Raw genomic sequence first — 26,694 nt, 5'->3', positions numbered from 1 at the left:
GCTGCTGCTCTCCATGCAGGGATGTTTTCCAGCCTGTGGTACCAGAGGGACAACTCCTCATGACCAGTTACAAAACGGAGCACTGAGTCTGGCTGTGACTGTGAGCCCCTACAGCCCAGGACTGTGAGCTCAGCCTTCCCTCCCTATCCCAGGCTCTAAAATGAATGGTGGATCCTTCAGAAAAGGAACAGAAGGTGCTGAAAGGGGCCACCCTTCTTCACCCTTGAAACAGTGTTTTAATCAGCTTCCATGAACCTAAGCACAAGATGCATTTCCTTATTAGACCTGTAAAACCATGCACCAGTGAGGAAAAGTGTTTGACATCTTCCACACTTAACAGGACTTACTAAAGTCCCACTAAAAAAAAAAAAAATCCAAGTCTATACATGCCATGAATTTGAAGTGGATACTATTATCAACTGAAAACTGTTAACAGACAGGAAGTGTAAGTTTAAATTGCTGAGAGCTTGATGGAGAAGATCTCCTTTAGATCTGCTCCAGGATGTCTCAGGAGGACTTAAATAGACTTTAAGATGGTTAAAACAAATTAAATAGCCTATTATATATTACATTACATTTACTGTCCTACCACGCAGTTCACATTTCATAGCCTATAAAAATTAAATTTTCTAGCACAAATTGACACTTAAGGTAGACCTGTGCCATCTTCAAACAAGGAAGTTTAACCATAACTAAAATTGGTATCATTAGATTTAAGGACAATGAAAGGGGCAGGCAAATTGAATCCCATTTACATTTTGACACTGCTGCATGCAGCTCTTTTTCTGTATTATTGGTGAGAGAGCTTGAAATGTGTTCTGTTTCTCAAGTCTAACAGACCTGAAGATGACTTTCCCTATTTTCCCCATACAGACCAATATTTGCTTCGTTTTTTAGAGGAAGAAAAAAAAAAGAAAGAGGTACAGGAAGAGATCTTGTGATACTGCAGCAACTATTTTATGAATTACTCACTTTTAAATAAGGTTCTCAATGAGTTCAAACCCATAAAAATTCTATGGAAGAAGAAAGCCTGTATCCTAGCTGATCAAACGTCAATCTATTAATTTCAAAGCAATACTTCTGGCTGCATTTCACACTAATATTCTGAATGCAAAGAACAGGGGAGAAGATTTTTCTGGGGCAGGACAGTCTTTGTGAATGAACATAGTCATGTAACACCCCTCAAAGCTGTTCCCAATTCTTGGTTTCACCTACTTCAACCATAAACTACATTGACTCTTCTTCAAAACACTTAAGTAGCAGACAAAGCCCAAAACCAAATGAAAAATACATAGTTCTACTTAACATACCAAAATAGAATCTTTTTTCCTCAAACTTGCTAAATGTCACATGCAAACTTAGTACCAATTCTTATTTATTTTGTGCCATCATTCACAAGCAAAGGTGAGAAAAGTGGCTCCATAAAGTCCAACCTTGCTAAACAGTAATTTTAGGTCAGCTAAAAATGGCTGAAAATAGACATCAGGTATGAGGGTCTCATTAAGTCAAATTCTTCTAAAGGTCAGTGGTTCCCCATCTTTTACCACAATTAAACTTCAGTTAACACAACTGGCAGCTGTCTGAATGCCATGGGCCCAGCACTCTGTGCTTTCCTCAGCACACACACAGAGCACAGACCCACAGTGGTTATTAGCTTGTATTTCCTCTCAGTGCAGGTCTGGAATTACATTTTTGTCCACAATTTGATGGTTTCAATGAGAACAGTTAGAATAAACCAGATGATAAAAATACCAGAAATTATCATACACGAGAAAAGTGGAAAAGGTGGGAGGAAGGGCAAGAGGAACAAGGAGAGGAAAAAATTGTTTATGCACAAAGGTAACTCAAGGCCATGAAATTATCAGGTTTGCTGTTTTCTTGGTTTGGGGTTTTTTGTTTGTTTGGTTGGTTGGTTTGTTTTTTCAGAAGACAACCTATCCTTTCATTTTGCTCTAGTGTGCTCTGCCTATTTCACTGCTGCACAGCAAGGTACTGTTGCTACACAAACAAGTTAGAGAAATTAATGTATTAATATTATTCTATGGCTTTATTAAATGATATCTCAAATTTTGAATAGAGCTGCCAAAATGAAGTACAAAGAGTCAGAATGGTACTTTATCAAATATATTGCATGAACTCTACAGGCAAAATCTCTTATTTAAGGAGTTTTTCTGATGCCGTCTTTCTGTTAAGGAGCAGCTGTTTTCCTTTTTCTGGGTGGTATGAACATAAACAAAAGTGACATGAATAAAGCATGAGACCTGTTATGTTTCCCTTGTTTTGTTTATGTCTAACTATCTTTACTGCTGCTCATCATCATCCACCATTCACTGTGCACTAATATCAATACATGGAAAGGGGGGGGAAAGCCTTCCAGAAAAACTTTGTGCATAAAATACAGAGCTGATGATTTGAACTCACAATGCTGGACAGCTGAAAACGGCTCCTTAAATACAACAAACCAGTACTGAAACCAAGGCAAACAAAAGGAGAATCCTAAGGAGAGATTAAGATAACAGCTCAGGAAGCCACGGAGACAGGGCTAGTCTTGGCTGTAAATTCTAGGACAGCTTTTTCCTTTCTTCCAAGGAACAACTTGAGATCAACACAACAGAGTGGTCTCTGACAAACACAGATTAGTGGCTTCTAACCCATTACAGCACTGGTGTCTAAATAATCCACACAAAGACCAATCTGTTGTGACTGTTGCTATCAACTGTTTCCAACCAACTCACAACAGACACATCTTTCTTCTCCTTGAGGTTAGTTACGGTTTTTTTCTTCCTCTCCACTAAATGCATAACAAAAGCAAGAGGTCCAGACTCAATTTTCATCTTTCAGTGGAAAGTACTGTTGTATTAAGGCAAGTTATGGCTCACTCATTGTATTGCTGGGAGACACCGAAGAACACCCTTCCCCGAGGGTCAAATTTGGCCTTCATAACAAAAAGATTAAATTATAAATTTGTGTGGGATAAAGAAAAGAATCAAAGGGAGATCTTTAGCTTGGAGCCACGTTTACAGTGGTGGAGTCACCATATTTGTTTTTTAAGTGAATGCTACTGGATGGGACTGTCTTAACTCAAGTCCTATGAAAATAGGAGTTCTTCCAGGCCACTGGCAGTTCCTCCAAATTGCAACAGTAATTACTGGGGAGGGACTGGCTAAATGTTACAGGAAATAGTCCCACTATAATAGACATGAAAACTATAGATCCAGATGTCCTTTTCTTTGCTCCTCCTCACTGTCTGAATTGTCTCTGCTGAACTCAGCAGCCTGGAGAATTAACCAGTGGAGAAGGGGAGGCAGGAGCTGCTGCAAAGACATGCTTACTTCTTGAAAAATGGTATGGACCAACTACTAACAGTTTTAAACTAAGATTATCAGTAAAAAAAGAAGACATTTGACTTCAAGCAATGCTAGCATTGTTCTGATTTTATAAATGCTGAGAGCAACTGCAAGCCCTGTCTTAATCAGTGACAGTTTCTGCTGTTCAGTGTTTCAAATCAGCACAAAGCAGACAAGTAAGGCTTGCAATTACACTCTAATCCCCCCACTGAAGTAATTCTGAATTGCATTTCTTTACCTACACAAATAAATGGTCTTAGTTCATATAGCTCTCAAATCTTAAATAATTGCCAACTAGAGTACACTTGCACTTGTTTGGCATCAAAGCCTTCCATCTAGAATGACAATTTAATGCAGATTTGGACAATGCTAAGGTAAACATAGGTCTTTATTTTAAATACCACTGCAATAACATTAAGTTAACTGAAATGCAGGTACCAAACTCTGTGTGTGTGACATGAACCACAGGAAGGTTAATCTCACATCATACCTCGAGTTCTACACATTCTCTTTACAGGCTTTTTCCATTTAGATTTAGTGTCAGTAAATGATGCGTTTTATTTTGCCTCAATTCGTTTAATAGAGCAGCTGAGTAAAAACAAGGATGTCAATAACAAGTAGTAATTTAACTCTCTCACAGTGGTATGCAGAAAACTAAATTATACTCAGTCAATAAGGTCAAAATGGAAATCGATATATTATAAAATTCTTCTATTGCACAGCATTAACAGTTTGTGTTTGTTCCCTTTCAAAGACTGAACGACTTTGTTCTCCAAGCTTCCTTGAGCATTCAATCCCTACTAGTAAATTGCATTTGCTTAATGCCAAGTAAAATCAACTACCTGTTAATACTGCTAATCACTGTACATAGGTTAGGGAGAGCTTAGGGAAAGAGGAAAAAAACAAAGGAAACCAAAGAGACAAAGTACATTCTTAGATAATTTTATTTATAAAGACTTTAGCATTTAAGGGGAAACAAGTTAACTTTTAACACCCAACCCTAGAAAGTATTAAAAATAAGCTTCAAGAGCTATTTTTTCCTGTCACAAATGTTTAGTGCAACAACAAAAAAACAAAAAACAAAAAACCCCAAAAAACCAAAACAAAACAAAAAAAAAACAAAAAAAACCCCACACCCCCCAAAAAAAAACCACACCAAAACCCCCAAAACCTCACAAATTTCAAAATTTAAAATTAGTAAGGGGTTTTGCATTTAAAACTGCTAGCAAATTAGTTTAGTTAGAATAAACAGATAAATTTATTTTAAAACAATGTCAGTAAAAGCAGGAAGCATGGACATAATCCCCCTGAAAAGCTGGTTTTGCTTGTATGCATTACTTGAACTTGTCTTAGGACCCTCCCAAAATAAGTAACTGCAAAACAAAGTTAAGAGCTCCTTGGCAATCCAGCACACTGAAATCACTGACGTGTTTCTGAGGTAAACCTGGAAACTGCAAACCAGTTACCACCATTTCTTTTTTCACACATTTACAAACTGATGAAAATTTCAGAGAAAAAACACCTGCAGTTTAGTATCTGTTCAAAGCTGAGTTCTCTGAAAGCCTAACTAAACACCCTTGAACAGATTGTTGATATCAAAGAAGTTCTCATACTACAGAAAGCTCAACAGCATCTGTATGAGAAACATCTTTCTCAAAATACATCTCCACCTCTGAGGTTTGGTCTCAGCCTTATCAATACACATCTGTCTTAACCCGTGTGAACAGCTATTGGCAAACGTTTATGAGAAACGCTCTTCAAACTCCCTTGAAGTTCAGTTTTACTTTTGGGTAACAGCTTTAACCCAAAGACTTTTATAAGTATTTTAAAGAGCATCTGTTTTGAAGTTGCAGAAGCAAGAGGTTCATATATCTCACATGTGTTTGAGCCAGGCAAGCAGTAAGGACTTATCTTTACAATCAGATCATCAGCAGAAGAATTCAGTGATGACAGACGAGTTACAAACCAACTTTTTCTGCAATTCCTTTACTTAGGAAGCAGGTCTGAGATTAGGCACTATACTATTACTTCAGTCGAGGTTAATTTCTCAGAGTATGTCCTCAGTAACAAGTGGTTTGTGTAAGAAGAGTCAGAGGGAACAGACTTAACCAGAAGTGCCATGGTGCTGCTCTCGTGCTGGAGACAGGCTGATACACGCATTGCGCAACGCGGAGAAGCCGCCCGGGACAGCCCCGGGAGGGCTGCTCAGAACCCGACTGCTGCCAGCCCTAACACGGAAAAACCCTGGGATCAGATTCCAAAGAGGAGGCTTTGCCGGGCTTTCAGTAGAGGATTCAGCATGTTGAGGGAAGAACTTTCAAAAGGACGGGAATGACACCTTAAAAAAAGTTACAGTAACTTACGGGAATTTTCTTTTGATGTAGATTTTTTTTCTTATGTTAGAATAAAGGTAAAAGATCCTAAAGATTCCTTTTTGGGTTAGGCTGGGCTTTTTCTAAAGCACAAAAGCAAACGAAACCCCCCACAATATCTTTAACACACTTTATCATAATAAACACAGCAGTGATTATGTGAATTTTCACCAGTCCTGATGACAGTCGCACAGCAAAGCAGCCAGACAAGCAACGAGCCATCACACTTTCTCATTTACCAAGATTATCAGAGATGCCACCAAGAATTTAGGGGGTGGGAGGGGATTTGCCAGAGCTATGAACAGAGTAATGATCTATTAAACTTCACAGCCTAGTCTGATAACCCATAAAATTAAAACAACTAGAAATGTTAGGTTTTATAGTCTTTACGGATTTCTAGATACATTTATGTAACTAACACCTTCAAATACTCCAAGCAAGAATACACAGAATTACATCCCTGTAAAATGAAATTCCTGGTAGTCTGTTTTTCTACATCTTAGATTCAACTCCAGTGGAATAAGATTGACCAAAAGCAATGAAAGACCCTCTACTTCTTCCTCTCATTTGCTATGCAGACAGTAAACTCACATAAAACAAACACCACAAATGGAATAATGACTGAATTCAAACATGACTGTAGCCACTTCCATACTCATTCTGTGGTGTATAACTGTGTCACAAAGAGTCCTCCCCATAAATTTCAAACCCAAGTTTTCAAACAATCAAAATGTAAAAAACAAATAATTCTATTTGACCTTCATTATTTGGGTCTGTGTGCCAGGTCTAATCAGTTCTCACGAGCACATTCCACTTCTTAAAAACAGACTGTAGAAATATATTTTTCAAACCGAAAGGAACACAACGCATTGTTTTGATGCTACAGCCTGAAGCCCTTTATCTGAGTTTTATCAAAGTATATTCTATCACTGATCAAAGCAGCAATGACAACTTAATGTTCTCTAAAGTTATATATTGCTGTATAAACTTCCCACTTTTGTCTCGTGGCCCCTGGCTCAGCATGACATTGGGGGGACATTCAAAGGTCAAGAGACTTTCTTTCCAAAGCCCTCGGTTCCAAAGTGGCAGCTCTATCCATGGCAGGTGTGGGGACAGGAATTCCATCAGGGTTCTGTTCCCATACACCGTAAAAACTTCAGGTTGTCATTTCTTCTGTCAGATCTTTGAATGACAAGTTGGTATATTACTGTATCAATTATCTGTTTGTCTAGCAGCACATCACCCTATTACTCACTTTATTGTCGTCTAAAGACCGTTGCTCACTCTAGTATTAAAATCAATATTTAATCTTAAATTCCTCTCAGTTTATTGCTTTGCATATACCACATAACTAGCTTTTAAAAGTGAAGTCTGGAAGTTACTTGGCTATGCAAGTCTTTCCCTTTAAAAAAAACAAAAATCTGTATTTTAACAATTCACTGAGAAATCTCAAATTGAGTTTACCAGAAAAAAATGTTATGCAATTTTATGTTTAATGAACAGTGTTGAAACGAGTTGTGCTTAAGACTCCTTATTTAATAAAGAGGCATAAGAACATGCAACATAACTACCATGTTTCTACAGTCATATTAAGACCTCCAACATCTTCACAGAGCTTTATGCTTCAGATGAATGGTTGTCAGGATTACTCAAAGCACTCTCAACATCTTCAGAATTCCTGCCTACCCCCACAAACAAGAGGAAAACCCCTGGAGGAACGAGGCTTAGAGTCACTTGAGAAATCAAGGACTGCTGCGCAGAAGGAGCCAGGATTTGAGAGGCAGCACCAAATCTCTGAACAATAGAGAATCCAGTTAAATCTGCTCCCATTCTCTCAGGAATGTGAGAATCATCCAAGTACCCCCATTAGAAGCAGCTCCAACTCCTTTATCTCGTATCTGAGAGCCCTCGAGGGGAACAGCTACGGGGAAAGCCCATGGCCCAGAGCTCAGCAACAGACATGTCCCTGCAAGGATTCCGATTTTCAGGAGCACCGCTAAGCCAGGAGCTCGACAGGCTCGGGAGCACCACCGGCAATAATTAGTTTGGCTCTTCCTGCTCCATCCTGGTTTCACCTACACCTCAGCAGGTTTCTTAGAAGCTCCTCTTCAAAGGAAGAAAGAAACGGGGAGGGGCTGGAGGGGATAATTCTGTGAGTTTGGTGCACAGAAACCTCTCACTAGGATCTCACATGGAACAGAAGGGAACAAATGGCAGCATTGGCCCATTCTCAGAATCGTTTCAAAATGAAAAATATGGGGATCTGGGATTTGGAATTGAGAATAAAATCAGAATTGAAAATAAAAAAAATCAGGCAACAACAAGTCACAGACAGCCTCACACAGACACAGTGTTACCCTCTACAATCAGGTTTGTTCAACAATCTATTAATAAAGTCATTAGTGATCAGCACTCAGGTGGCGCCATTCCAAGATGTCTCTGTCCAGACACGTGATGCCACCATAACTGTCACTATAATCTGGCAGCCAGGAAGAATTGCCACATAAAAAGGGAACATTTACAGGTCAGTCTCTGTCCAGATCATACAAAGGAATTGCAACAAAACAAGGATGTCTGAGACGCTGATGTACAGCACTCGGCTCCCAGACACTCCTGGATCTATTAATGAACTCAGTAATTACATCAGCATACTGCTCATGTTTAAATACAGTCAAAATTCAATCAGGCACAGATTTTTTTTCAAGTTAAAGCATCACCAAAGCTAAAGGCCAAAAAAAAGTGTGATTGAGCCCAAATCATAATCTTGCTAATATGTGCAAGAAAGAAGAAAAAAATCAAAGTCAATGAAGTTATGTTACAATTATGAGTGACCTTTAAGTACTATAAACTAGTATTAGAAAACTCAAAACACTTGGTCATTACCTTGTGCTACAATAGGATTTTTGGCTTCCAGTTCTTGACATGAAGCCTCAATGCCAGGTCCAGTTTGTGCCTGATCTTTTTTCCTCATATTGAATGACCACAGAAGTTAAAATCTGTTTTATAAAATTGCAGGTACTTGAAAATATAATGTACTGAACCGTATCATAATTTAATTTTTTTAAACTAAGCCCATGCTCACTAAACGAGCCTAATTTCTAAATACTTTTCCAGTGATTGCACTAAATTAGAATAGCAAATTTTACGATGGAATTTTCTAGCCCAATAAGCCTGGTACACAAAGCAATATTTGAATCCGTAATTTAAATGTTACAATGAGAGACACTGATGGCTTCCTCCAACTGGTTCCCATTAGTTTTCAGATTACTGAATTACAACACATACATACTCAGCACATGCATTTCTGAGGACCTGCTGTGCATCACCAGAATGAGGAATACCAGGAATACCGCAGGCCATTGTTGAAAGAGATACTTTTGTTGGATTTTTTGCTTCTTAACGTCATTTCTGCTACAGTTACGGGAAATATTTCAGTTCCAGTGCACCCAATAGAAGCCCATCTGGAAGAAGTGTTGGAACAAAAAGCCTATATTGGAACAACATTTTTAACCATAAAATATAGGTCTGGAATTTTTCTGACTATGTTTATACTATTTTTGTTACCAGCATCCAGTGACATTATGAACCTTCCGTGGTACACTGAAAAATGCTGTATGATAGTAACAAAGAGGCTTTTAAAAGCCCCTCAACAGGGGGGAAGTGGAAAAGAAAATAACACTAAGAAGGGGCAAGTAGACAAAGAGAGAACAGTGAGCAGCTCTATGCACAGATGACTCATTCTGACATTCTATACAGGTGAGGGTATACAGGAAAAACTTCAGTTAACGAAATTTTCCAGGAATTTAGTGGAATTCTTTTATTCTCTGTCTTCACTTCCCTCCCCATAAATTTCAAGCACTCAGAAGTACTAGTAGTCCTCCTGAGATTTTAACCCAAACCAAATGTTTGAGCAAGGCAGACTGTTAGAAAATCTCAAGCAACCAACATCCTTTAATTAAATAGGTACCACTGTGTTTGGACACACATGCAAGTTAATCCATAAGGAATACCAGCTGTACAGTACACTGCCCTGTGCTTTGGTCACCTCCAGGCAGTCTCTAAGTCCAACCCCAATCATTTCCCATCCACGTTGCCATTTTGATGCTGACTCCTCCCTGCTGTAATTTCATAAGGGAAAGTTTTCTTTAAAAAAATTCAGCCCTTACAGGCTGCCTGGATAGGGCTGTACTGGAGTTGATACAAAACCAAGACATTTAAAATATCTTCCTCCTAGAAATCTAAGGAATTACTTAAGAGATACTATCAGTTATTTTTATTGTGGTTCTGGATTAATACAGCACAATTACCAAAGCCTTACTAATCCTGATGTGAAAAACACAACACAGTAACAGGCAAGTGTGGGTAAGTTTTGCATTGATTTAGGAAAAAAAGTAATAATTAGCTGTTGTTGAACCTAAAAGGTAATGTAAAGCTTAGTATGCTGACCCTTGGTTTTATACAGCAAACTGAAGCTAGAATTGAATTATTAAACAGAGCATATATTTTACAGATCTGTGCAAAGAAAACCTTGTTTTTAATAATTAGGCATCAACTCCTTCACAGAAAACAACATATTATTATAATAATTACCGTATTTTTATTTAGGAGGCCATGCTCCTTTAAATAGTCACATACTTCCAGAGTGCAAAGCTCATGTAACCTAATCTGTGTTTTCCTCAAATCCCCACAAGTCCATTTACTTAAAAACACCACGCTCCTGGATGGGTGCCTGGCGTACCAAACCTGTCCCGTCGTGCATATTTTTATCCATGTTACTAAATTAGGAAAGCAGAGTGGACTAAGGTTATGCCAACTTGGAAAAAAGAACAGGGTCTGCATCAGTTTGTGCCTTTGCTTTTAAATTCACAACCATTATTAAAAAAATTTGAACTTTATTAAATATCAAAGCAATCTGCCCTAACCAGAAACAGTAATAAATCAGAAGGGAAATCTGGGGAAAGCAGGTAAGAAGCCAAATTTATTCCCTTGATTTTGAAGCCTCTAAATCAAAATGTGGAACACAAGTTTAAAAAAATGAGTTAGGACCACATATTTTCATGCCAGGGTCTAGAGTAAGAATAGAATTACTGGCACGCTGTACCCATCAGTGGAAATCTACTGTGAAAAGTAGGGAGGGAAGAAGTCGTGTTTATGTGCCTTTAATTAAGATTTACTGAAATCCCTTATATTGAGCTCTATTCAGAATTCTAAGCTGGGTATTCAAGAAGTCTTTACCAGTTAAATATTGGCATGAATAGTAAATACAGATATTGTATTTTACAGCAACATTAAAATAGTGAGAGAAATGAATATGCAGTTTTCATATCTGGAAGTTTCTCCTGCCCCCAATTAGTAAAGCCAATTCCAAAGCAAAGCAGACTTTGCAATAATCACTCGACATTCCAAGGGTTCCTGTATAAACAGACAAAGCAGCAATCAACAATTATAGTTTGATTTATAATTTTAGTAACAATTGAACCCTCCTTGTCATTACACCGAAGTTACCTATGCAAGAGAAAATTGTCTAATATTTATCTATAAAAGCTGTGTATTTCAAAATTCATCTTCCTGAATTCTTCCAGCCTTCTGGAAGCACAAGTTGGTTCAGTTACAAAAACTCACTGATCTTACCGCTATTAATTTCCTATTAACTTAGAGGGTTATTCATTATGGAGAGATAATTATTAATTTCCTAATAATGGGTGTGAAGACTCAATCCTCCCTAACATTAAATATGATCACCCTTAAAAAGGTGTGGTCTTAACAAATGGAATGGGAACACCCAAGCTCTATTTCTGGCTAACACTGACTCCTGCTGTGGCCTGGAGCAAATCACTTCTGTTAAAAACACTTTTTTTCCACTCTGTAAAATGAGGATAACACTCCCTTATCAGTTTCACAGGATCTTTCTCAAATGCTTTGAAGATAAAGTTTTATAAGCCTACAAATGTATTTTAATGAGTCTTAAACTGATTATATTTCTAAAACAATTTGCCTTAAAAAGGAAAAGGATTTGAACAGAACTGAAAGGAAGGGTCTCTGTGCTGTTAACCTCCCTTAACATTGCTGCAGTTTGCACTTTAAATACACCAAAGGCACACGAATTCATTTCCCTTCAGTCTGCCTAAAGGAAGCAAAATGGCAACAAGTGGATGCAAGCTGCAGGAGCTTCCACAGACAAGGCAGAAGTGTGGATTTGCAATGGAAGTCACATTTTCCCTGTGCTGGGGCAGGAACCTGCCCTGGACTCTGGCACAAATCTGCACCCCTCCAGCAACGGCTGCTCCATCACCTGCACTTCCCTTTAACATTCAAACAAACAGCAATCCCACTTTTGACAACACATTTGCCATTATTTGGCCACACTTTATCTTTTTGCTTGGTCAATGCACTCAGCTCTTGGTTTCAAAAGTTCCTGAACAACAAACACAAAGGGAACCATGGTCTAGCCCATGTAAAGACAACTGCTGATTTTTTTTCCCCTCTTCTTAAAGGGAATTTTGCCAAAAGATGGGCTGGGATCATAAACCATACCCTCTTCTTTAATTACTTAGCTTTTGCTCTTGACTTGGCAAAACATTAAGCTTTTCATTTCAGTAAATCTATAATTAACTCCAGCATGTGCTGAGTAAACATAACCTCACTTTTAATTAAATCTTAGAACAAGATGCTACAAAACTTGCTGTTTCTAAAGAGAAGTACCTCTCAAGTAATGGGCAAAAAAAAAAAATCTAATCCTTGTCAAATAAGGAACTTAAATCCAAATTTGAGTACAGCCCACCTTCTTTTAAGTCATCTGTTCCCCAAACATGCATTCCAGCTATAAGACCAAAATGTAAACCTGAAGAACCACCACTGCACATCAAAAGATTCCAAGGCTCAAGTCAAACCAAATCTAAATGGTAACAGCAAAACAGAGAACCTTGACTTTGAGACGCCTCAAGAATGATTTTATAATACATCTCATTTGATTTATTTTTTTTTCAAATGACATAGTAACTCTTACACAAAGAGAAATAGTATTTCTCAAGAATGAAAGGAGCTATCATATGCATTATAATCATCAGAAACAAAGGGGAACTTTTCTAGGTAGACATTTGTGAGTGAGAAGATTCAGAAAATTCCCTTCTGATAGTACATGCATATAGAACTAACTCTACAATTCTAAATTAAAATGAAATATCAATTCACTGAATAAAAGGAGAAATCTCTGTAAAAATAAAGTTCAGCTACTGTGAAAACACAATGTCACGTCTAAGTCAAGCTCATATATGAACTAATGTAATAATGTGAAATAACCATCTTTTGTTTATGCCGACTTTTTCCAGTAACATCTTTGGTGTCACACATTTCCAAATGGCCCTCAAGAACTTAGATTATTTAAGTGTCACATTTAAATAGTAGAAAACTTCACAAAAGTTACTTCATGTTCAAGAACTGCATTTACCAGAGCCAAATAAATGAACCAAGAAACTGTTAAAGACAGCAGCTACAAGATTTACAATTTGAAGAACAAAAAAATGTTGTGCATTTAAATGAAAACAAGTCCTCAAGAGAACTTTAGAACATTACATCTCGTTTTTTACTTATCTGCAACTCTTTAATCAACTCGTCTCTGAAAGGCAGAACCTCTCAGGGATTCTGATTACCCCAGAATGTAGATACTGATGACTCTGCATTAGGCAGAAGCTGGTCTGCTTATTAATCTTATCTAAAGTATATCCAAAATATGATATTAAGAGAATTTCACAAAGCTTTTTCTTCCAGCCATTTGCTATTATATTTCAATTTCAACATGCTTGTTCTGGACAAATTTTTTCTTTTACTTCTCATCAAGCTCAGCTGAGTCACCTCTGAGCAGTTCTCCCAACAGCTGAAGATGCTGATGGAAGCCCCCTCAGCAGGGGCAAATCAAACACAGAGCCTTGAGGCCGAAGCTCAGGATCTGATCCAAGGGTGGCACCGATGTGGGAGTGTTTGCTCAGCAAAAAGGAAGGACTGTCACTCACACTCCCAGGGTGCCACAGCACAGAAAGTGCTTCCCCATCTCCAAGGGACACTATTTCCACTCTTCACCTAATGCCCATTTGCCTCCTCATTAGTCCTGTACTGCCTGATTTCTTCAGGAAGCTAAAGCTTATGTCTCCACACTGGCTGCATGTATTTTTATCATTCTCCCCCATCTCCTCCCTTAAAAATTTTTTTTAAAACTTACTGAACAATCACGACGAAACCTGAGAAAAGCAGAGTGGCTGTCGTTAAATTTTCCCATGTTTTATTAAAATAAGTACTTAGGAGATTAAAACCTGGCCCGTCCCAGTGAAGATAAACCACAGCACAGGCTCAACCTCTAGCAGAGCCTGAAGAATGTCTACAATCAGACTAGAGGCTTAAATCTAAATCTTAAATGCACACTACTTCAATTAGTTTAAAATTTGATTTCTATAAGGCAAATCTTAAATACTAAAAAGGAACATTAAGAGCACAATTGTGGAACAAAACCATTAAAAATGCATAATGAATCAACATATGCTATTAATTGCATTGTTTCTTCCAGCTCTTAATCACAATTAAGGAAGACACAACAAAGAATCATTCTTAAGAATTAAAATGCAATAGAACAGTGGGGGTGTTCAGACACATAATAGCAAACATTTACCATCCAACTGTTCTGCAGCTGCAAGGAAGATATTTTTTAGCAATTGATTTAGGATATTACCCAGAGTATCTCTCTAGATATCCATGGAATTTTGAAAAAAATGAGGGTACTTTTAATACCAGACATTGGGAATGGAAACCCAAGAGGAATGGCAGAGCAACCACTCTGAAGTCATTTCCATAAATGACTGTCATTTAAACCCAAAAGCTCTTTTTAAATTCAGATCCTTAAATTCTGCACAAGCTGCATGGGGAGAAGCTAAGTTATATCTTAAATGGTTCCTTATTATAAATTAAGAGCCATTTAGAGCTGTCTTTCCCTAGCAGTGCAGAGAGCAGTGAACACACAGCAAAATGATGCAGTGCAGTAAAATCTCATCTCATCCTAGTTCAGCTGAACTTTGCCAGTGTTCCCAACAGAATGCTAGCTGACACTATAATGAAGATTCATACTACCAGCATAATTAAGGATGAAACAATTCATCAAAATTTATTATTTTGCTCTCCTTTTTCAATTGTTGAACATCAGTGTTATTTTGAAACTCTTAAGATTTTTTTTTTTAATGAAGTCTTTGAAGTTTTCACAATTCTACAGAGAACATCGAAGAAAACATGCTTGGAAACCCTCTTTGGGAATTGTTCTGTTTAGGAAACAGTCAGTGCAATAGATTAACTGTCCAGTGGGCAAATGCAGTGTGAGTGAAAGGCTAATCCTGCTTGGGCTGGTAACACTTGTGTGACATCCAGTCCCAGTGACAGGATTAGTACCAGCAGCAGCAATGGCACAAGGGACACCACCACAAACACAAAGACCACACATCACTGCATTCTCCAATGTACAAGCAGCCAACACCAGCAGCATTCCTAAGCATGCAAACTTTCCATGCACACAAACGCATTCAGGGACAATGCTCAGGACCAAATTTTCTATAAACTTCAGGAGAAATTTAATGCAGCAAGTCTCAGCTGATACCAGTTCCTAATCAAATGTGGTAGACTCCAAATCAACTCTTCAGTAATGTAAATTATCCTTTTGAAAGTCTTTTTTGGAACCTTTTTAAGTTAATGTGTGAAGTTTTGCAGAAAATGTGTCACTTTCTCTTTGAACAAGTCTTTCTTTCATGGTACAGCACCATAAGGTAAATTATCTTTGAGGAACATAAAGCACACTCAAGTCACTCCTTTCTTTTGAATGTAGGACATCTGAAAATTGATGGAAATTTTATTGGCCCTGGGTCATAATGTTTAACAGGTTTATCTAATTTCATTCCAGAGCATTTACATAGTCATATACATTTTTTTTTTCTTTCTAATCATAACCACCCTTTGACTTTTTTTAAGCAGTCTAGAAAAGTGCAGGGAAAGGACAGTGAGTTTTCTGCACCCAAAACTTCAAGGAGCATTTGCACTACATTTCTTGAGAATAAACAATGGGAACTTAAAACATATGAAGGTCATATTGAAAAATTAGTTAAAATAGAGCCAAGAGCTAATCCTGTTAGATTAAGTTAGACCAGTTTTTTCAAATCATAGCCTTAAATTTTTATCATCTCTGCAGATCAGAAAATGCAAATACACCAGAGAAAAATTAAAAACTAAAATTAAAAGACTATTTGAAAATCACCATCATCTTATCTGAAGAAATATAAGGGTGATAGAAGAATAATAATGTTATATCTGCTTATCAAAGTATTTAGAAGAAAAAAAACCATTCAAATCTGCCTATGGCCAACTTTTTCTGACTTTGTGTCACATTTACTTTGAATAAATTTTGCTTTTTTATTATAAACTAGCAAAGCAAACATTTGTTATCTACTGTCACAATGAGCTAGAACTGCCATAGGCAAAGCTACTAGACATGTGTCTTTTTAGAAAATACGAGACTGGGGCTATTGGGTGAAAAGAAAGGAAGGAAGGACTGGAATCCCTTCTATTGTGGAAAATTGGAAGAAACATCATTTTATCATAATGACAGTTGTCATTGGCATTTTGTGTCTTCTCAAAGAAGTTCAATATTTTCTTGATACGATGGCAAAGACTGTTAAATAAATAGATTTTTCCCACTTCAGCAGCATTTTTCAGGACTGTGCAAGCACACAGAGCACAGCTTTTCTCTAACTACAGAGCACGCTGGGAGCAATACAAACAGCAATCCCTGCAAGTGCAGGGCGTAGCACTCAGGAAACCAAGAGCAGATCACCTGGCAAGTGAGGCTGGCACGGCTGTGTCAGTGCTGTCCCCCCAGCCGCTGCACTCACCTGCAGGTAAATATTTCAGCTGGTTGTTTGCCAGGCGGAGGTGCCGCAAGGACCTCAGGCGGCCGATCTCGGGACACACAATCTCCAGGGCATTGTCACTCAGGTCCAGAGACTGCAGCTTAACCAGGGAGCCAATGGCTTGTGAGAGAACACATTAAAACACGGATGTGACCCAAGAGGAACATTAAAAGCTTCACAGGACTGTGAGAGGACAAGGCACAGTACCCAACAGCTGTGTCTGAGCACATCTCGAGGTGTTAAAGCCAGTCTCACAAGTCAGTGACATCAACTGTGGAAATGCTGCTCTAGCTAACAAATAGCTCTGCTGGTAGTGAGACAGGGTAGCAAATACAGTGATGTACAGAATACTCCCATCTCCACATTCTCCTCAGACAATTGTGCTCTGAAACCACTTTCTCCCTTCTCTTCCTTTGACTCTATCCAATTTATATTCAGAAAGAGCATAAATTGAACACGAATTCCTCAAGTTGGGAGCAAAACTGAAATTAAGGAAAAGAAACTAGTACAAGTTCCTGCTCCTTTGGGTTTCAAATCTGTCATGATCTAAACTAGCAGAGTATTTAGTGTGGTAAATGCCTGAAAGCAGCAGACACTCTGGATTTTTAGTTTCTGCAGATGAGTGTCATTTAGCCTTTTCACTTTCTGCAATTAGAACTAGAGCAAACAGCATTTAGGTGCATTTGAGAATTCATTAAAAGAATTTAACATAGCATAAATAAGGACATTATCAACTAAAAGCTACACTGGTATATTTCGTATGAAAATCTTTAATGTTTTATGGGAAAATAAAGGAAAAATAGGCCTCTTCAAAGAAGAAAAATGAATATTTTATGATTCCTGCCACTTATCGTGAGCTGGTAAATTACTTACCTTCAGGTACAACAACTATGTTATTTGAATGAAGGTACCTGGGGGGAGGAGAAAAAGCAGAGGACACCACCTGTTACCCTCAAGGACTTCTGCTACATAATCAGTTTGCAAAATATCCAGTTTCAGACTGAAAGAGCACCCTCAAAGCCATTCCTCCCTATGACCACAAAAGCTGTGGAAACTGTATAAACTGGCAATGGACAGGTACTTAAGTTTCACTTGGATTATTAAATGATTAGCATAAAAGTAAAAGAAAATTACATACAATTATGTAAAACAAATCATTCACAGTTACAATAATAATGGGCTTTAGTTTTTCAAGTCATATGGAGGAAAACAAAAAGGAAGAAGACTAAGCAGAGAGAATAACCAGAATAAATCATATTTGATCACCAGGTTTGACACTAAATGCTGGCCAAGGAAAGAAAAAAAAGCCCACACCCACACAAGTTGTACAATTACAAATATTTTCCCCTGTACATAAACTCTCACCTTCAGTGAAGAAATAAGCACATGACCTATTCAATGAAAGTGGGCTTTTCAAACTTAAAAGTACATTTTTCAGAAGAAAAACCCAATCTTACACATGGTTATTTATGCAGCTACAGAGGGTAGCCAGATCTCTCACTAAGAATATTCAGCACCCTCTGATGGAGCACTTCCAGTACTTCTGGTAACATAAACACTGATCTTAGATTTTACACATTTCAGATTTCAATCATTATTGCTGCAAAAGAACAATTGGATCTTGTAGAAAATAACAACAACAAAATTTTCCAATACTGATATCCAACTGTAAAGGAATACTGAGTACTCAATGTTCAATAGCTGAGGCACACATGGAATTATTTTCATGGCATGTTTTTTCCTGCTTTATTCCAAGACCACTTCCTAAAGTAGGAGCCTCTCTTTTCAGGGAGAGAGAACAAGGGAAAAGACATAGGAACATTTCAACTGCATGGGGAACCTGAACCTTCTCTTTCTCTTAAAAAATTGTAGTTTGCTAAAAACTTTACAAACGTAAGAATAGAATACATGTTTGTAGAAACACAGAATGAGAATTCTCCTACCCATTTCAGCTGCAGTTCCTGCAAATATGTGTGAACTACTTCATGTAAGCTAAAAACCCCCTGTATTATGAGGAGCTACACCTCGTAGCCCAGCATCAGGGGCATGATATACAAAGAAAAACACACAAGTGAAGTAATTAAGGATGTAACTTTTAGGAAATAAAAATAATTTAAGTTTGTCTCTCAAAATTGAAAGCTACCGTAACAAATAATTCTTTAAGTAAATCCTTATTTTGTGGTCTTGTGCCCAACAACAAAACACCTCTTATTGTCTCATCAAAACCTGACTTGCCCTATTAAAGCTACACAAACCACAGGCCCATTGCAGCTCTCTCCAGACCACCAGAATGTGTGGGATAATGGTGGGACAACTGAGCTTGCTGAACTCCAAATAATTAGGCTTGACTCCTATAAATCAGTGTTTGCAAGAAATTATTTTAAACAGGTTTTCCTAAAAGCAGTATCAAATAACACAGAGGTTTCCTGATGCCCAGTGGCAAAGCATGATATCAAATATAAAAATATTTATTTTACTGCTTCAGAGCACAAACACTCTCAGGACAGAGGCACGATGAGAGAGGAGCTGCTCTGCAGTGAGTCAGAAACTGCAGTGACCTACAAACCAGCTCAGTTACACTGTGGGCACAGGCACCAGGTGGGGTTCAAGGGCCACAGGAGGGTGACAAGATCAGACAGCTGAGGGCACTGACTCCTCAGATAAACACCTCCCGTGTGGGGCTGGCCATTAAATAAACACAATCAAAGCTCCATCAGTTACTCGTCTGAAACTGAGACAAAGGGCTTAAAAGGGGAGAAGAGGATATCCCTTTCAACTCCCACTGCCAATCCTCCCACAGAAGGGAAGCACAACTCTGTAAGAAAATGGGAAGGAAGAAAACATCGTCTCAGGGGCTTAATTAAATTAATTGTCAAAATAATCCAGTTCATGGGACGTCTGTTTTTTGGACAAGACTGGATAAACTGCTCTGCCTACAGCAATCATCATTCCATAGTTTCTATCCCTACATGCTCATCCCTGCTCCTATTTGACAATTTGTGACTTGGTTCCAAAAACTGATTACTGCAATCAGCAAGACTGAGATCATAAAACCCCTGGGAGCTGGGATGGGAATGAGCACTAGGGATGGGCTGGAGGCTGTAACCTGTTACTCTGCCTCTGTCACAACCCTCTGACCACTGCACTGGGAGGTTCCAGACGTGTGTGACAAGTCTACACAGAATTTATGGAGTAAGTTTTTCTCCCTTAGCAGTACAGAGACTGATATAAAGGTTCTTCTCATACAATAAACAAGAAATTTTTAAAAAATTTAAATCAGACTGAATATTCTTCCTTCAGAAATAAAGCCCAACAACAAACAAATTAAGAAAACACAACAACAAAAAAAATTATCCTTTCTTACCCTCCAAGAAAGCCCTCCACACTTAAGAAATAAATTATGTGCAAGTAATACATTCTAGATTATTTTAAGATGAGACAGATAAGCATAATAAAAATATATTAGAACTCCTACACAAACTCACAATTCCACGAGGTTTGGAAGCTTCTGTGCAAGGTTTTCTGGCTGAAAGAGAATTAGAGATTTTTTTTTAGGTTTCGAAACAAAAACCAGACACACAAACACTGTGTACCCAAATCATTTTAATCACCATACTACAACATGTCAGCAGGAAAAATGGCAACAAGGAATGTCTGTAGAATACCCTGGTTCCATACCCCCAAGTATCCATTAGGGCAATCTCAGATGTGTCCTGGGTGAGCAATTCACTACTGAACAGAACTACAGCCTAGAAGTGACATTATCATGTCCTCAGCAAAATGGGAGTCAGAGTTCTGAGACTGAAAAGATGGATTACCTCATCTCCTTTTGAAAATATATTCAAATAAATGAGATAGTTGAAGGGAAGAGATTGCTAAGAAGTTGCAGCCTTTCTTTACAGACTTTAAGCAGAACAAAACTTAAAGAACTACACAAGATGTCTAACCAGAATGTATTTTATAATGCTGCTAAACTGGGAAATGACCTACAATCTTAGTGTAGCTTAATCAATTACCACCAAGCCAGAACTGCTGAATCCATCAAACTAGATTTTCATATTTACATATTAACATGCATATCATTTCCTAACTGCCAACTGATCCCTAGCTGTAATTCTCTTCCTTGGTGGCATTTATAACCATGAACACATATCACAAAATTGGCTTCACAAGTTTCAGATGGCGTGTTGGAAACTGTACTCAAAATTATTCAAAGTTAAGACAGTTATTGCTTAAGAAACCTGCTTTAACATAGATTTTACTGAAAAAAGGGTTACAATACTGATATATGCAGAAATGACTGCATTTTAAAATCAGCTTGATCACATAATTAAATTCCTGTTAAAACTGGAAATTTTCATGTGAATAAACATGATGTGTGACATCTTAAATAGCTATATTATCTAAAATATATAACTTGGTGTCCATAACTCGGCGATGGAGGAATATGCTGACCTGACAAAGGAACTATTCTCATGCAGCACACACGCCCCACGCTAGACCCGAGTCCAAAGCCCAGGTTGCTCAGCTCGGGAGCAGCAATGGATGGAGCAATGGATGGGTCAGGTCAAGAACTGCGGGGGGGGGGGGGGTGGCGGGGGGGGGTGAGGACCCCGCTGCGGTGACGTCACACGCGGCACGCGCTGTCGCTGATCCGGGGCTGCCCCCTGGCGGCCGCTCCGCCACGGCGCAGTCACCGCTCACAATTCCCGAACAGCCCAGCTCCAACCGGGAAAATCTGCTCAAGCACAAAAAAAATCCCAGCCTTCACCCAAAAAAGTGTGGGGAAAAGCAATTTCACTGCCATCCTTCAGCTGTTATTACGATAATGATGTTAACCTTTACCACAAATTGTTGTCACTGTTTCACCTGCTGCTCTGTCATCACGTACTCTGAGCGAGTAAATTAAGAACAATTATTCTTGATCTTGCTTCCGACAGAGCTAACAAGGCAAACACCTATTTCCTTTTAATAAATGCGGAAATTGGGTACTGGAAGGCTCACATTATCAAAGATTAACTGAGAAGTGGGAAGATTTGATGCTGGGATACAGGTGTGCTGTATGGCTCCTTGATCCATTCATTATGTCACAGCACTCCATCACTTCCATCTTGGCAATGAAGACAAAAAGGAAATTAATCTTAGCCAAGGTAAATTCTGTCATCATAACTATCCCAGACATTTCATAGGAGTCATCTGTCAAGGACAGGAGTCATTTGAGAAGAGTAAAGAACAAAAGCTGATTTAGTAATTTTTTTTTCAGAATTCTGAAGGAATGAACCAGTGGGACAAAAGTACCACTCAATTTTAGAGAAATATGGTGCAGGTTCCATTTTGATGGTTTTCAATACTGTTGATGCAATTTAAAGTGCTCATTGATGAGCTATTGCTCATCACCTTGCATTAGATAAAATATAAGAACGACAAATCTTCCTTCAATAATTTGTTTTTAACTATTCTCAGATGAGATTTCCACTCCCTCCACTGCCCCAGTGTACCTGACTTACCATGACTTTAGCTAAATTTGAGAGCACTACTTGTCCTACCAGTAGTGGACATCGAAAAACCTCATGAAATTCTGCTTTGTAAAAATACCTATGATTTATTTCTCCCAGTTCCTCCTTTTTTTTTCCTCTCCATCAACCTTTCAACCTTTTTTCTCTCTAAAGGTCCCTTGCTGCTGCTCTCTAGGTTCTCTCCAATTCACCCAGGCCGTTCATGAGTATGAAATTCTCTGCTCCAGCTTGTGCTTTAACTGTATCCAATAATTACTTCCTTCTGCTTTTAATGGAGATTGTGAAACTTTCCACGTTCCAAAAAGACATCTGCCTTTTTTTGTAACATGCTGCTGACTTGATCTATTTTGGTCCACTACAACTTCCAACATCTCTTCTGTGGAACAGATGCTCAGTGAATGACACCCAAATTTGTTTGCCTTGTTCCAACAATAGTGCTGAGCACTTGAATGAGATCCCAACAAGGCACATTATGAGCAAGTTATCCTGATTGCTGTGAATCTAATCATGCTCTGCTTCACGCTGTTTGAAAGCAATTTTGCCTAAGTATGACCTACATTTTAACTTTTGTTTCAGTTTCTTTATCCAGGTCTTATCACTTACATACAAAACCCTCCCGACTGTTTCATGTGAACCTTACTGCACTAAATCATCACTGAATTTCACAATGTGTCAAGGCAGAGCTGTTTACAGTCTTTGGCTAATTTTACAGCAGTTTTGATTTGTAACCATGAATCCTATCCTCCTGTTACATTATTACACATTATTTAAATTACTGCCCAAAACCAGAGCGCTAAAAAAAATCTCTACAGTACATATCAACTGAAGTGACTAATTCAAGATGAAGAAAAGGCATAAAATCTTCAGAATCCTTTCAGCTTTTGGCCCTTAAAGTAGAGTACTGGACTTGTTCTAGGAAACCCTGAAAACTGTACAATTTTGGTGAATTTTAAGAAGTCGTGCTCTACAGCTCCTCTACTGTTGCTACTATTGTACCTCTCGTACCATGAAAACCAACCACCAAATCCAAACCAATCAAGCAACCAAAAATGAAAATTTGGAGACATAAGCCTGTTGACAATGGCAAGTTCTGACTCTATCCTGTAGAGTCTTACCAGATCTGAACATCTCTCACAATTATTTAACTGTCCTACACTGAATTTTGAGGTCACAGCATCCACTCCGGGCTAGAATTTCTTCAGTTCAGGGAAAAACAAAACAAGAAGAAATCCCAGAAGAAAATCCCACATTAAGTGTGACATTAGCTGACATATAAATGTGTTCAACTACCAACAGCAGCCCACAGATTTAAGTTTTTACAGACAACTTAACCTCAGGTTTGGAATTAGACCCTGGGATTGATATTGTCTTTGAAATTAGGCACACACCAAAGGAAAAGTCATTCAGCCTAATGAAGAAATGCAGAACAGACTGCATAGCATCACCTAACAGGAGAAATTGACCACTTCTGAGAGTAAAATGTATAGGTTAAAAAAAAACCCAACAGAGCAACAAGTCTGACAAGAAAAACCCCAGAAGGTCTTGAGAGCTTGAAAAGGCCAACCATAAAATGTCATGAACTTCCATTTATTATTCTCTACATTAGCTATGCAAGTTCAAATACTCTTATCTTACAGCTGATGACATCATTCAGGGTCAGATCATCTAGAATATCAACTTTTTTTTTTTTTTCTGTTTCAAAAATCAGAATTCCTAAACACACAGACAGTAAACATTGCAATAAAGAGACTGCCGTACCAATGTGGTCAGGGAATTTCTTTTCATGTAAAGTCTCTCCAAGTACTGCAGCCCCTCATCTTTCAGTAACTCCAGAGGGAAGTGATGGAGATTTCGGTAATTTAAGAACAAGTTCTTGTGCCTCTCCAGCTTTGCCTCAGAGATTGTTTTGCACAGCTCTGATGCCATGACTAAGCACCACATCTACTGCATCGCATCTTCTGAGAGCAGACCCATTTCTAGGAGACAAAAAGAGGAAAAAAACCCAATATTACCAAGGTGTAGCCATGTCTTCTTTTGCAGGAAGAGCTCCTGATTACAGATGATCGGATAATTTATCTAAACACACTTGTTCCAGTTAATATACAAAGTCCCCAGAACATCCACACCATAAGCTATGTTAGAAACAAGTCTGACTGTTTTCTGGATTAAGCCTTAGTGCATTACAGGACCTGAAATAACAAAGTCTTTGGGTCTATTTAATGCTTTTAGTTTCATCCATATTTGATGGACCTTTCATATTATTTTGTCAAAGTTGCCACCACAAGTAGAAGAAGAAAAAAAGCAACTTATATTAACCGTTACTGATGTCCCACATCCATCCTGTCACATGTGCTAAAAAACAAACCACACAGATAAGAAAAATACACAATTAATAGAAGGTGTTAGTCTCAGATGACTAAAAAACACCATTATCTTTTAAGGCAGTAGGACAAAAGGCAATGAAAGTTTGAAGTGCTTTCCCATATAAAACTAGTGGAATAATTTACCAGTTGGAAGAGATAACTGGGAGAGATAGCCAGTAAAGCTTTTTAAAAATAATACACCAATATATGAGAAGTCTGAAACTGGCAGTGAGAAAATTTATAAAGGGTTAGATAAGACAGCAGATTTTCAGCCTGCTCTACTAAAAATAAAACCAGAAAGAACACAGTGTCAAGCTTTAACTGACAATTGCAAAACAAGAAAACAAAAGCAGGAAGACAAATTAAAAATTAACTCGTATCTGAAACCTGACTTTATTCAACCTGTTTTTCACATACAACCAAAATTCAAGTTGTTATTATGCTGTCTAGATTTAGACAACAACAGCAATGCTGCATTGTTTCAACTATATAATAAAAAAAGTTATTTAATTGGTCTATTAACCAAGACTACTCATTAATTTCAAGTTACCATTTTGCTACGGACTTGTGTATATAAATTAACTCCCATTAATGAAAGGCAAGGACTCAGAGCTGCTTTCTACCAATAACATTTTCCATTTTAGTTCAATCCTTCACTGAAGGAGAGGTTTCTAATCATAACAGATAATGGAAGTGAAGGTCCTGAATCATAAATCCCATCTGATGATGGGCACGGTACACAAAACTCCAGCTGAAGAGTGACAACCCAACCATACATGTAAATCAAACTACTTCATTAATTTGAGTAGTTCCCCTGATTTGCAGGTAACAGCTCTTAACAGTGATCTGTGTCCTTCTGCAGCAATACACGTTTGTGGGGTTTTTAAGAGGTTTTTAACCTTTGCCTTCATTAGCTGCTTTAGGGAACTGGGCACACACACTGGCCCTTGGCACTCCTAACATTAAAGCTCTCTTCATCCAGAGGATCGAGGAAATGAAGCCATTACAATTCTCAACTCTTGTTCTGTGATCAGCATTAAAATAATTCCTGGAAAAGCATTGAATATTTAATGAGCATAATATGAGTATTTATTATTAACCTCTACAACATAAGACAAGGTAAAGGAAAGCTCAATTTTCTCTGATTTTTTTTTAATCAGAAGCTGAGAAATTATGAACCATATGCATAAATATCCAACAGCTTTCCAATTTATCCAGAGATGGTTTTCAGATGTCCCGCACTCGTGGGCTTCTCTTCAGAGTTGTGACTCCATATAACACCTGCACATTTAGCCATGGCACACACGGATACACAGACATGCAATGCCACAGATGCAAAGTCCAGTCACAATCTACTCTGGCTCTTCAAAGGAATCTCCTCCTACTCCCTTCCACCACCAGCCAAACTTTTCCACTCTCAATTATCTTTTTTCCAAGGATGAGGAGCAGCCTTACGAAAGAGGAACAGCTACAACCATGGTCTTTAAGGAGAGTAAAAAAGAAGGATGAGGGCTGATAGCACTCAGTGATCATAGCCCTGTGAGGGGCCGGGTCCTTCAGGGAAAGGCGAGGAGGAAAGGGAAGGGGGCATGGGGGAAAGGGGGTGAATGGGGGGAAAGAAAGATGGGAAAGGGGGAAGGAAGGGGGACAGAGTGGCACCGGGAAAGGGGGGCACGGGGAAGAGATGGAGAAACGGGGAGACAAAGGGGATCGGGCCCGGCCACAGCGCGCACCCCCTCACGGAGAGGCAAGCAGACAGCAGGGGCAGAGCACCGAAGACAACCTCCCACCGTCAGGATCCGATCGCCCTGACCCTGGCCCCGTCCCCTCCTCGGCCCGGCCGGGTCATTGCCACTCACCGGGGCCGCCGCAGCGGGAGCGGCGCCGCCGCCGGCCCAGGGACCCGGGGGCGGGACGGGCCGGGCCGCGCGAGACCGCGACCGCCGCGCGGCTCTCGCGAGACATCGCCCCGCCCCGCCGCAGGCAGCAGCCAATCACAAGGCTCCTTCTCTCCCGCCTCCCTCCGCCAGCCAATGGGATCGCGCCGCCCCTCAGCGCCACGCCCGCCCCTAGCTGTGGGCTGAGGGGCTGCGGGCGTTCCCGGTGTTCGGGTGTTCCTGGTGTCCCGGTTCCTGCCGGTGTTCAGGTGTTCGCTGATGTCC

At 39.0% G+C, this 26,694-nt stretch overlaps 1 protein-coding gene across 5 annotated transcripts in view; it reads right to left on the bottom strand.

The window, feature by feature from the left end:
* Positions 1–26,491, bottom strand: part of LRRC28 (leucine rich repeat containing 28) — a 51,584-nt gene extending 25,093 nt beyond the window's left edge. For 2 of the 5 annotated variants that reach the window (XM_014874565.2, XM_014874569.2), the window contains exons 1-5: positions 26,392–26,491; positions 23,928–24,145; positions 20,139–20,179; positions 17,527–17,564; positions 16,636–16,773 (exon numbers count right to left, since the gene is read on the bottom strand). In XM_014874565.2, coding sequence (XP_014730051.1) covers positions 16,636–16,773; positions 17,527–17,564; positions 20,139–20,179; positions 23,928–24,110 — 400 coding nt within the window. In that variant the 5' untranslated portion in view covers positions 24,111–24,145; positions 26,392–26,491. Of the gene's footprint in view, positions 1–16,635; positions 16,774–17,526; positions 17,565–20,128; positions 20,180–23,927; positions 24,146–26,265; positions 26,364–26,391 lie in introns of those variants that run through there. The other 3 variants (XM_088172648.1, XM_088172650.1, XM_088172649.1) reach the window with 3 other exon arrangements.
* Positions 26,492–26,694: the final 203 nt, after the last annotated feature.

The sequence above is a fragment of the Sturnus vulgaris genome, chromosome 13, assembly GCF_052056855.1.
Source record: "Sturnus vulgaris isolate bStuVul1 chromosome 13, bStuVul1.hap1, whole genome shotgun sequence".
In the NCBI taxonomy this organism is placed as follows: domain Eukaryota; kingdom Metazoa; phylum Chordata; class Aves; order Passeriformes; family Sturnidae; genus Sturnus; species Sturnus vulgaris.
This window is presented reverse-complemented; position numbering and strand designations above follow the sequence as displayed.